General features: G+C 43.2%; 1 protein-coding gene across 7 annotated transcripts in view; it reads right to left on the bottom strand.

The window, feature by feature from the left end:
* Positions 1–13,740, bottom strand: part of LOC140735343 (septin-9-like) — a 416,923-nt gene that overhangs the window by 62,654 nt on the left and 340,529 nt on the right. For all 7 annotated transcript variants that reach the window (XM_073060281.1, XM_073060280.1, XM_073060282.1 and 4 more), the window contains one exon: positions 104–185. In XM_073060281.1, the coding sequence (XP_072916382.1) occupies positions 104–185 (82 nt within the window). The remainder of the gene's footprint in view (positions 1–103; positions 186–13,740) is intronic.

A 13,740-nucleotide genomic window follows, 5' to 3' on the forward strand; every position in this document is an offset into this window, starting at 1 on the left:
CACCATATACAACCCAAAGATTCATTTCTCATTACTTTGAATTTCTTTGAAAAGTGCAAACCAACACAATGAACAAAAGTCCTGCAGAAAACCATTAACTCACCAGTTTTCATTGTTTATTTGATCTCCAAATCCTGGTGTGTCGATAACTGTCAAGTTCATCTTTACTCCTTTTTCTTCAATAACTAGAAGAAGAAAATTGCATCATGAAGATTAGATAGATGAAGTGAATAGCTGCAGGAGAACAGAAACGGCTTGATGTAACCCTGTGGAATGCAAATACAACCTAGAAATTCAGCCCAGACCAGTAGTACTCATGTGTCCGGTTATGTCAGCATAATTAAATATGCTCAAGTAAACCAAACTTTCCCCATTTGAACCACTCATATCTGGTAAAATAAGAGTCTAACACTGGTTATATTTTTCTTTTATTTCTTTTCAGAGATACAACACAGTAATACGCCCTTTCAACCCACTGAGTCCACACCACCCACTTACACATGACCGTTTAACCTACTGACCTTGCGTCTTTGGAATGTGGGAGGAAACCAGAGCACCCGGAGGAAACCCACACAGTCAGCCTATAGTAGGGTAGGGGTTAGTGAGTTGTGGGCATGCTATGTTGGTTCTGGGACCCTTGCAGCACTACCCTCGCTGATTTGATACGATTTGATGCAAACACAATTTTCATTGTACGGTTCAAGGCACATGTGACAAAATAAAGCTAATCTTTTTAATCTGTCCGGGTTGAGCAGTAGCTGGTGCAAAAAACAATTGTCGACGTTTCAAGTTGAAACCCTGCAGCAGAAAAGCCATGACCCAGTAGGAGGACAAAATAAATTAACAAGAGAGTAGTGACCAACGCTTAAGTGGTATTACCCAGAAATTTATCCTCAGGGGTTTTCAGTATATAGCAAAAGCTACAGGTTTAATCTAAGACACAAGAGATTCTGCAGATGCGGATATCTGGGTCAATGTGCACAAAATGCTGGAGAAACTCAGCAAGGTAGGCAGCATCTATGGAGGGAAATAGACAATCAACTTGCATTGTGATGTTAACTCTATTTTCTCTTCCCACAGATGAGATCTGACCTGTAGAGCATTTCCAGAATTTTATGTTTTATTTTAGATTTACAACATTTGCAGTTTTTTCTTCTACTGAGGTCCAGCTTTGTCTCTGAAACCTGGGTCTATTGACTATAATGGATTTCAGAAACTCAGCACATAACATTTCAAGCTTTAATGTGACAAGAGGAGCTTTCAAGTAATGCTTTTATGAACTCCTAGCTGTAGCAGAAAAGAAAAAAAATCTCCTGAGTTGCGGCTTCAGTCTTTTTGAGGGCATGGGCCATGAATATTATATGGCATTATGACAAAGGTTCAACAGAATAAGACCAAAAGATAGGAGCAGGATCCGGCCATTCGACCCATCAAGTCTGTTCTTCCATGTCATCATGGCTGATTTATTATCCCTCTCCTCTCATTCTCCTGCCTTCTCCCCGTAACCTTTGACACACTTACTAATTAAGAAACTATCAATCTCCGCTTTAAATATAACGACATGGCCTCCACAACCATTTGTGGCAATGAATTCCACAGATTCATCACCTTCTGGCTACAGAAATTCCTCCTCATCTCTAGTCTAAAGAAATATCCTCTGTTCTGACACTCTGCGCTCTGATCCTAGCCTCCCCCACTGTAAAAAAACACATCCACTCTACCTAAGCCTTTCAATATTTTATAGATTTCAATGATATCCCTATCATTCTTCTAAACTCCAGTGAGTACAAGCCCAGAGCCATCAAACACTCCTCATATGGTAACTTTTTTGCTGTCTTGATCATTCCCGGTGAACCTGAGTACTCGACTCATTTCAGTTCTGAGTTTTCATGAAGTGCACTGGGGATACGTGCTCTCTCAAATATACCACTCAGCCAGTTGTCACTGTGTTGAATGGAATGATTTATATTCTTTGGCCTAAGGGGTTACTGTAAACTAACCAGCCGCTTGCTACTTCAGATTTCAAAAGGAAGTTTCAGGTATTTATCTGAGTCAAATGAGTCATACACGAGCAAGATCAAAACTAGACACAGGTCCTTTGTAGAAATGGGAAAAAAAACTTTACAGATACAACATTTGTCAATTGCAGAACTTAAACACAACATGAATTATGTCATTGTTTTATAATAATCAATTTTATTTGCACTGATCACCAGGAAATGAATTAGGGATTTTGTGTTACAGTTTTGCTTGTGTTCTTTAATTATATTACTACATGAAATGGAGGGGAATGTTGGTTTTTATAGGTAGCTTTTACGCCTTAACTCAGAGAACTTTAAAATTGCCCCCTCAGGATTCTATTAAATCTCCACCTTAAACCTGTGCACCTTTAATTCTTGATTTTCTTTCTCTGGGGAAAAAAGATGGCGTGAAGCTCCTCATGGTTATATAAATTTCTGTAAGGTCACCCCTCAGTCTGCTATTTTCCAGAGAAAAAATGTCCCAACCCGCTCAACCTGCTCTCCATAACGCAGCCCCTTGGGTCCCAGCAACATCTGCATTCACAGAGGGCTGGTGGTTGCTGTTTGTTCCGTGCTGGGTAGACAGGCGAGCAGCTGGCATCTGCCGGTCAGACCGAGACTGTTGGCATCCCACCACCGTTGAAAAAAATCCACACTGAGTCACTTTCAGTGCTGTCTCCAATGAAGTGCAAATGAATTTTACCTCCAGTGGTAAGTTTACAGTGATGAGTCACAATGTAAAAAATAGCAGCTATTTGAGCCCAGTTATTGGGTAACTATGGTTACACTCTGCACACTTCTCTCATCTGTCTATCCAGACTCCTCTTAAACATACACATGCTTTTTGCCTTGTCCACTCCCAGGGGCAGCCTGTTCTACAGTCCAGATGCTCTCTGAGCAAAGGCATCTCTCCTGACTGAGCAGATCACTGTTGATCTCGTTCTGGAGAGCTCCACAGGAGAAAAGAGCCTCACATCTGACTACACCCTCTCAGTCTTTCTCTTGGGTGTCTCAGTCCTTCCTGAGGAAAATTTACAAGGATGCCATGGGTCTGGAGCACCTGAGTTACAAGGAACAATTGAATAAGTTACGACTTCATTCCTTAGAACGTAGAAGATTGAGGGGAGATTTGATACAGCTATACAAAATTATGAGGGGTATATATATATTAAATGCAAGCATACTTTTTCCACTGAGGTTGGGTGGAACTATAACCAGAGGTCATGGGCTAAGGGTGAAAGATGAAAAATTTAAGGGGCACATAAGGGGAAATTTCTTCACTCCGAGGGTACTGAGAGTGTAGAATGAGCTGCCAGCACACGTGGCGAATGCGAGCTCGATTTCAAAGTTTAAGAGAAGTTTGGATAAGTACATGGATGGTAGGGGTATGGGGGCTATGGTCCCAGTGCAGGTCGATGGGAATAGACAGTTTAAATGGTTCAGCATTGATTAGGTGGGCGAAAGGGCTTGTTTTTGTTCTGTACTTTTCTATTACTCTATGACTTCCTGAGGCATAGATAGATACAATTCCAATGCAGGCAAATGCAATAGTGGTTGGCAAGGCCTGTTCCTGTGCTCTATTACAGATACAAACGCTGTAGTTAGACCAAAGAACAGTACATCACGGGAACAGGCCCTTCAGCCCATGATGTCTGTGCTGACCATAATGCCAATTCTTTCTGCACATAATCCATGCTCCTAAATGTCTCTATTATATTAGCTTCCACTATAATCCCTGGCAGCCTGTTCCAGAAATCTGCCACCCGCTGTATAAAAATAAACTCCCCCCCCACCCCTTAAGTGCACATCCTCTATTATTTGACATTTCTACCTGAGGGGAAAGGGTGGTGGGGTAGAGATATGTCTCTACCAAAGGAGGTGTAAGCAGCTCCTTCACTCTGCTAGCCTGTAGTCACCCTTGACCAAGGTGTAGCACCTGCTTAAGGCTGATTTACACTTGTGCGTACGGGCTACGCCGTAGCCCTGATTTTCACTTCTGCGTCGCTCTACGCTGTAGCGAGCATGCATTGGTGTGCGCCAAAACGCTAGTTGGCGGTGGGGTTTCTAGGCCACTGTGTTGAGTTTCTTCGTGAGAGACGTGGACGAGGAAATGCACTTCAAACATTTTCGCATGTCGGCAGGTAGATTTGACGATTTGGTTCATCTATTTCGCATCGGTGTACAGACACGGCAGGGAAGAAGCAACCGGAAATGCGTAGGAGGAAATGTGATGCTACCAAGCGGACCAATCACAGTTGTTGTGGTCTGCGTCACCGCGACACGTGAGTTACTTTTTTGGGGAGGTGCACGTCACTCTATGGCATAGGGTACGCGGTATCTATGGCGTACATGCAACGCAGCAGCATAAATCAGGCTTTAGCCCCCGATCAGGGTCACGTGGTGGATGGTCACGAGCAGCTAGTGCATATCACAAGTGCTGGTCACGTCAGCACTGATGCCAGGCGGACAATTTCTGAAGAGTATTGGTGATGGTTGGGGTCACCCATCTTGTTAAGACACTGCTCAGAAGGTGGTAATGGCAAACCACTTCTCTAGAAAAATTTGCCAAGAACAATCATGATCATGGAGAGACCATGATTACACATGTCATACGACACGGCACACAATGAACAAACAGATCGGGCTTCTGTCTTCCTTATCAATGCCTCTAATAATTTTACAAACTTCTATCATGTTTACCCTCGGCTCCTAAACTCCAAAGAAAAAAAATAATGTAACCTCTTGCCATAGCGACTACCCTCTAATGACAGAGGGTAACCTTTTTACACAGAGAGTGGCAGTGTCAGGGGCAGTGGTAGAGGCAGATACATCAGGGACAATTAAGAGACTCCTAGACAGGCACATGAATGATAGAAAAATAGAGGAAAAAAATAGAGGGAAGTGTTAGATTGATCTTTGAGTAGGTTAAAGGATTAGCACAACACCGCGGGCTGAAGGGCCTGTACCGTCCTATACTGTTCCATGTTCAAGGCAGCATTCGGCACCCTCTCCAAAGTATCCATATCCTTTCTGTAGTTGGACAACCAGAACTGCATGCATTACTCCGAGACGACCTCACCCAATTTTTATGCGGGTGCAGGTCACACTTGGGGTTGTAATATGTCTGTTTAAATTACTGGTGCCCTGTGTAGTGTCAGAAAGGAATTTCAACACCGTTTAGTTTTGGTTGAGGGAATGCCACTGCTATTGTCGCATCACTCAGTGCCACCCCCTGCCCTGTCGGTGAAGGGTGAGTGATGATGTGAGAGGAAGCCCGGCCTCCCACAGAGGCACCGTGGCCTTATCTAACCCTGTCCCTCAAGCTGGGAGACATGACACCCGCTCTTCCTTTGATGAGTTCCAGCAGATAAGCGAGCCAATTTGTGATACTCGGGCCTCAGCAAAACCTCTCCCACCACCCTGTAAATGATCCGACGCTTTGATGAGTCACACAGCCCAGCTATCTTCCTGGGGGTGGGGGTGTGCCAGATTTATTCATAAAGGGGTCCTCACACTTATATTGTTCTAGCCTGTTTCAGCTCCTGTAAGAAGCTGCTTTAAAACTTGACAGATGGACTGTTACGCATCAGCAACTCTTCCTGTTTACCTTTTAATATAATTCAATTCACAGAGTCCCGTAGAATGAAAACAGGACTTTCCGCTCTCGACATTCACAGCAACCCTCGATCACCCAGTAGAAATAATCCTATTTTAATGCTTGTATCCCAATTAACACCACCCCAACCCCCACACTATCACCTCTTTGCCTGCCACAAATCTCAACCAGGGGTAACTTAGTCGCTAATTAACTTACCATTGTAGTTTTAGCATATGGGAGGAAATTGGAGTGCCCACCAGAACTGGGAGTGAGCATGCAAACTCCGCACGGAAAGTACGCATGATCAGGGTCGGTCGGACCAGAATCTCTGGAGCGGTGAGGCAGGAGCACCTACCGTCACTGGGTCAGTATATGGGAGCTGGTCCATTGTGGCAGGCACCCACGTCTTTTCACAAAGTCATACAGCACAGAAACAGGCCCTTCAGCCCAACTGCCCCTTGCCAACCATAATTCCTATCTGCGCTGTCTCATTCACTCATTTTTGGCTCACGTCCCTTTAAATCTTTCCTATCCATTCACCTGTCCAAATGCCTTTTAAATGTTGTTCGTGTGCCTGGCTCAACTGCTCCCTCTGCCAGTTCACTCCATATACAGACCAATGCCTGTAGCTTCTTTCAATTCCCTCCCCTCCCACCTTAAATCTATATCATCTAGTTCCTGATTGCCCAGCCCTGGGAGAAACTGTGGTCATATACCATACCAATACCACTGTGATATCACCCTCCCCCCTCCAACCTCACCAACATTTATCATTCACTCCAGTCCAACACCCCTCAACCTCACTCCATAACTCAGTTCCTTGAGTCCCGGTAACACACTCCGCACTCTTTCCAGCTTAATAGCACTTTTCCTACAGCAGACTGACCTGGTATGGAAATAGTAATGCCCAAGAATGGAAAAGTTGCACAAAAAATGGTGAATACAGCCCAGTCCATCACAGACAAAACCTTCCCCATCACTGAGCGCATTTATAAGAAGCACTGCATCCATCATCAAGGACCCCCAATATCCAGGCAATGCTCTCTTGTTGCTATCGCCATTGGGCAGGATGTATAGCAGCCTTAAGTCCCACACCACCATGTTCAGGCACAGTTATTACCCTACAACATTTCAGCCCCTGAACCAGTGTGGATAATTTCACTCACCTCAACACTCAACTGACTCCACAAACTATGGATTCAATTTCAAGGACTCTACAACTTAGGTTATCTATTTACCTTTTAAAATTATTTTTTGCACATGGATATTTGTTAGTCTTTGTTATCTATAGATTTTTATAAATTCTATTGTATTTATTTTCCTGTAAATGCCTGCAAGAAAATGAACTTCAAGGTAGTATATTGAGACATATACTGTACGTACTTTGATAACAATTTTGTAGCCTGGGGAAAAAATACACACGCAGGATGACAAATACTTTTTTGGGTCTTAAATTCCTTTATCTGTTTTAGATGTTTTATTGCAGAAAGAGGATATCAAAATAAAAACGATAAAATAAATTTAAAAAACAGTTCCCACTATTACAATCTCAGCTTTACTTCAGACCACACCCTTGTTACGTATGCAATATGAAAATAACTAAAGCAAAATATACAAAACCAATACCATAGTGGCAATTATTTGGCACACACACGTGCTTAACCTCCCAACACATATAGGCTAGACCTTGAAATGGGATCTCCTTGCTCACCCTAGTAAGCCGATTAAGGAACTTTGCAATCACACTATCCAGCACTGATCAATTTACTCGCGAAAATACTTCCTCTCCAAATCTGGGAAAAGCATCCAAACACCGTCCTTTCTAGAGCATGACGACTCTTCGTCATTCACAAAATGACAACACCATTTTCTCTTAAAGGCACAGGCAGCTATTTTAGCATTACTAAGGTGAATACACAAGTGCACTCTAACAACAAAAAATGATATTCAACAGTCACTCGGTTGCAATAATTTTACTTAGAACTGAACTGCAATATTCCAAATGCAACCTCATCAACATCTTGAACTTCTGTAGTCAGTGCCCTGCGTGATGAAGGTCAACATGCCAAAATTCTCTTTCACCACCCTGTGTGCCTGCGATGCAGAGATCCATGGACTTGTAACCCTAGGCCTGTTACATGACTTTAATACTTAAATCAGATCCACCCGTTCCTTTTTGCAGACCACTGCAAAAATGTGTGGCTAAATTCTGTAGGATGTTAAGTTGAATCGTTTTAGAAGTCATAAGATAAGATAATTTGATCTAGCTTCATGGATTATACCTCTCTGTTGCCACCTCAGCTTTCAATCTCAATGTTTTCGAATATGTGGCCCATAATAGTAATGTCTGATGTAGTTGCGACCTCTGAAGCAACAGGACGGAAGTCTGCACATCCTTTACAAAATGTTAAGCCTGAGTACTCGATTCAGGACAAAACTCAATGAACAGTAGGAGAGTTTCCAGTGCCTTCCATTAACCATCATCTCTGTCAGTATCTCTGAAAGCAACCATTGCACGTTTATCACACAGCTGGCGGTGGGATCTTGCCGTGCACCGGTTGCCCACCCACAGTGTAACAGCGATGATACTTTAAATGCGTAGAGGCCTGATCGAGTTTAGAGCCTGCAGTGCAGGTTTTGGCAACTTGTGTCTCATCAGCACTCAAAACACTACGCGGTCCATCTACTTCGGAGAGAATTGGTTAGTTATAGCTCAAGTGCAAACCATTCTGATTGGCAGTTGTACCAGAGCCTTCACCACAGATGTCATCCCACCTGTGATGGGCCAAAGTTTTATCCTCTAAGAGTGCCGTTAATTGGTTACAACAACAGTGAGCTAATTGGAGGAAGCTGAAGCGGGAATTAGGTAGCAAGGCTCTCAAGGAGGACCAACTGGAGGGAGGCAGTGGAAGCATCCTCCTCTGGGGCCTTCAGCGTCCCTGCATTGAAGGACGGTACAGCTCCCTCTCTCTCCCTCTGGGTAGTCCTCAGGTCTGAGAGTGACTTGCTTCCATTGTGGTTCTGAGGTAGCTGATACACCAGTGTGCACCCCCTCAGTACTGTACCACAGCCTGACTGCTGTGCTTAACCCTCTCGAACAGGACTTGACCCCATAACCTTCTGAGTCAGAAACAGGAAAAGCTGCTGTCTGCAGTAAATCTAGCCGATGCATGCTTTTACTCAGAGGATGGGGAAATATTCCATGCTACATTTTTTTTTGCCTTACCTCCCCTCAAAGTAGCTCAGCTGGTGAGATGCTTGTTTATTTGACAACGAGCCAAACCTTTGACTCCAGAATCAGACCAGTCACTTGGAATTGACACACAGCCAGATTACGATTGAGGCTCCACTCATTCAGCAAGGTAGGCCAAGAGTGTCAATGGAGAAGGTAAACTGAAGGTGTGTTGGTCCTGGAGAGGGCCCAGAGGAGGTTCCCAGGAATGCAAGGCGTAAAATATGAGGAGCATTTGATGTCTCTGGGCCTGCACTTGATGGAGTTCAGAAGGATGCCTTAATGAAACCTACAGAGAGTCTAACATCTGAGGGAATAACTACAGAATAAAGAGTTGTCTCTTCAGAACTGAAATGAGGTAGAATTTCTTCAGCCAACTTGTGGAATTGGCTCAGAGGGCATCAGAGGCCAAGTCAATGAGCGTACTTAAGGGAAAGATTAATAGGTTGTTGATTGGGAAATGGGTTGAGGGTTAAGTAGAGAAAGTTTGAGAATGGAGTTGAAAAAAATCAGCAGTGACTGAATGGAGGAACAAACTCGATGAGCCAAATAGACTAATTCTGGTCCCATATCATACAGAAAACCTTGGGAGGTTAAAGTCACACCCAAAAGCAAAATGCAATAATCTAGCCCCTACACTTCAACCAGTTCCTCCTTTAAGGTGCTGGGGAGTAGGTACAGAGGAGAGGTCAGGGGTAAGTTTTTACTCAGAGAGTGGTGAGTGCGTGGAATGGGCTGCCGGCAACGGTGGTGGAGGCGGATATGATAGGGTCTTTTAAGAGACTTTCAGATAGGTACATGGAGCTTAGAAAAATAGAGGGCTATGTGTAAGCCTAGTAATTTCTAAGGTAGGGACATGTTCGGCACAACTTTGTGGGCCGAAGGGCCTGTATTATGCTGTAGGTTTTCTATGTTTAACAACAGGAGGCCATGCAGCACAATACAGCTTTTCAAAGTGTTACACAATTAGCCTTTACAACTGGTAATGAGAAAATTTCAGGAAGACACTGTCAGACATCCTACTATTAAGTTCAAGAGCTTTGAAAACTCTCAATAAACTGACGTACGTCACTGCAGAGGTTCTTTGAAGATCGAGGGCTTTTACTTGTCACTTTGCGTCTACAAGCCAATACTTGCCAAGATATACAGAAGAAGCTTTTACATAGGCCTTTAAAGGACAATCTGACATCATTATATAGCATTTCTCTCTTGACAGTAACTTTAAAGCAATATTTGCAAAAGGGTTGTGAATCCATAACTACATTTAAATTATGCCTCGCCACCTAGTTGTCAAATACAGAATGCTTTGTAGAAGATGAGGATTTCACACCCACTCTCCTAACATCAGTGTGAAAAGGCACGTCTGTTTAGATACCCGCATGCTCTGCGAGCTGTTCAGATTGGCCATGCCGGCGCCACTGACTCAAAATAATGGAAGGGGTTTCCTTATCTCAAGTCAGTTATGGTTTCACAGCTTTCCAATGGATGCAAAGCATGTGTTAGCAGAAGCGGATTTCATGTTGCACTTTGAGGCTTCTCCACCACGTAAGAGGGGAGCTTTTCTTTCAGATCCCTGTCAGCCGCCGCGCTGATAGTGAGCTCATCCTTCAGCTGTTTGTTGAGCTACGCAGTCCTTCAAGAACTTCCCCAATACAATAAGGGTCATGGAAGTTTACATCACACTTTGGTCTGTCTGGTCCAATATTACTCTGCTTTGTCCCATTGACCTGCACTCCATACCCCTCCCATCTATGTACTTATCCAGACTTCTCTTAAATGTTGAACTCAAACCCTCATCCACCCCTTCTGCTGGCAACTTGTTCACCCTCTGAGTGACGAGGCCCTCATGTTCCCCTTAAAAATTTCACCTTTCACCCTTAACCCATGACCTCTAGTTCTAGTTTCACACAACCTGCTTGCATTTAGCCTATATATAGCCCTCATAATTTTTATATACCTCTATCAAATCTCCCCTCGTTCTCCTACGTTCCAGGAATCAGGTGCTAACCTATTCAATGTTTCCCTATAACTCAGGTCCTCCCATCCTGGCAATACTCCTGTAAATTTTCTCTGTACTCTTTCAATCTTACTGATATCTTTCCTATATGTAGCTGACCAGAACTGCAATATTCACAACACTCCAAATTAAGCCTCATCAACATCTTACACAGAGCGTTTGTGAAAGGGTTGCAAATCATGTTCTCAATACTTATTGCTTGTTTTTTTCTCTCTCTTTTTGTATTTGCATAGTTTGTTGTCTTTTACACATTTGTCTATCTTGTTGGGTGACGGCTTTCATTGACTCTGCAAGAAAATGAATCTCGGGGCTGTAATGGTGACACATATGTGCTTTGGTAATAAATTTGATTTGTCTTTGAACTTTGAAATACTGAATCCCAATACCTCAATAAACTGGTGAGGCTGGGGACAATGAATATTTCCAAAATAGAGAATTTTGTTGCCCTGGGACTTTGAGGATGAAGAAAGCAACAGGGAGACCAGTACCTGGTAGTGATTTACTGAGCAAATGCATCAGATTCAGAAAGGACAGTAGATGGCTAACTCCAAGCTTTGGTGAAGTACAAGTTATATTTATTTATGGATTCCAGATCCTTTTGCAAACAGGTCTTCGTTTAGGTTTTTTAGGCAGCATGTAACACTAATGTATCACTGGCGAATGGGGTTCAGTTCTTGCCACTATCTCTAAGCAGTTTGTATGCTCACACCATGACCTTATGGGCTTGTTCCCCCTATGACTGTACACCCTTCCTTGTTCCTTTGTTTCACAATACAGAGAATTAGTTGTCCATTTTCAATGATAGATAATGATTATCTAATAGTTGTTTGGCTTCACTGAAATTATGAAAGTAGAACATGCCTAGAAATTACTTTATTACTAATTGTAAAGTATTTTAAAATATAACTTTTAAAATTTTTGTTGATTTGTTCATAAATTGGTTGATGGAATCAAGGTAGTTAGCTACATGGTGGCTAGTATTAACAGGGAGGGCTGAAGGGCCTGTTTCTGTGTTGTAGTGCTCTATGATCCTAAGACACTGTCCACTTCAAATACTATCATGGGATCACTTGCATCCACCAACACATTTGGTGTAATGTTTCAGCTAAACAGCAGCAGCCCTTGGGATCTGTCTACTCAGAACTGGCATTGACTTGATGGGCCGAATGGCCTCCCGCTCCACCTTGATTATCCTATGATATCACAGCCAATAAGCACTGTTCCTTTCCGTTTCCCACGAAGATGTTCCACATTGTTTGTATATCGCTGAAGGAGATGTACAATACTGTACAAAAGTCTTAGGCACATAATAGGCCAGAGTCGTTTGAACAGTACAGTATTTGCCAACATGGAGTGGAGAGCGAGTTTATAAAACTGGTAGGAGCAGAGGATTTTAGGAATGGCGAGGGTGGAGTGCTGCGGGAGGGGTGTGGGACAGGTGGTACAGAAGGAGTGCCAGGGGCTGGGGGGATGGTGCGGGGCCAGACACCCCCCAGCCCTGAGACACCAACTAGGTTCATTTGATTCCAAACAATTAGTTTATTAATCATTGCAGAATGCCTCTCTGGTGCTTCCCAGTCTATCCCCTCTCACTTCCCTTTTTCCCAACATGATTCCCCTCTCCCTGTCCCCTTCCCACTCTCAGTCCACAATAGAGACCCATATTAGAACCATGTTTATCAGCACTCAAATAATGTCATGATATTGGTTTTGTGTGTGGTATCAGTACTGCTTTACTATACAAAAGTCTTAGGCACCCTTAGCCATATATATGCACTGAAGACTCTTGCACAGTACTATGGCTCTGCTAGTTCTCGTTGCCTTGACAGAATATACTTGAAAATTAATTAAATGGATTAGAGTTAAAGGCTGCAATGAGATTTGAACCTGTGACATGTTTACATGGAGCAAATGCTTGCCTAATTCCATTGTTGAAGTACTCGGACTCCATTAGCGTTAATGCGAGTAATGGTGGGATTAGCAATTACTAACAGTTTGTCATCCAGTTCATTGAATGCAAATATTTACTTAGCTATGATGATATAGTTCCTTGTTTTGTGGCTCAAGATCAACGGATCAGCTGCAGAAATCAGAAAACTTCGGGAAGGAAAATGAAGAGCTTGAATACATAAGGTCTAATGAACAAGATTTCAAACTGATTATCAGGTGATAGGTGTTAACATTTCCTGAGCATCACTTTAGACTATAGGATGTAACTCTGCTAGTTCAATCGAGTCTGCTTCAGGCTAAAATACTGTTATACAGGCTTTCCCTGTCCACATTTAGTTTACTCTTGTTATTGTGAGGCTGTATGATAAGGAATAAAGACAGGTCTATGCTGTGCTGGCATGCCAGGCTCCTCTAATGAAACACAGAAAACCTACAGCACAATACAGGCCCTTCGGCCCACAAAGTTGTGCTGAACATGTCCCGACCTTAGAAATTACTAGGTTTACCCATAGCCCTCTATTTTTCTAAGCTCCATGTACCTATCCAAAAGTCTCTTAAAAGACCCTATCGTATCCGCCTCCACCACTGTTGCCAGCAGCCCATTCCACGCACTCACCACTCTCTGAGTAAAAAACTTACCCCTGACATCTCCTCTGTACCTACTCCCCAGCACCTTAAACCTGTGTCCTCTTGTGACAACAATTTCAGCCCTGGGAATGGTCTCTCAACTGCATCAATGAATTATCCACCTCAACCGAAGGCCGTTCAGCCTATCACATCAATGGAAGCATGTGACGGAAAGCACTTGGTGAACATAATTTACACGCACACACATACACCCTTGTCATTGCGGTGAATGTACACACAAAGCAACGCGCTGTGTGCAAAAATATCTCTCTTGCAATCTTTGTCCATTCACCTA

Source organism: Hemitrygon akajei, chromosome 11 (genome assembly GCF_048418815.1).
Source record: "Hemitrygon akajei chromosome 11, sHemAka1.3, whole genome shotgun sequence".
Taxonomy (NCBI): domain Eukaryota; kingdom Metazoa; phylum Chordata; class Chondrichthyes; order Myliobatiformes; family Dasyatidae; genus Hemitrygon; species Hemitrygon akajei.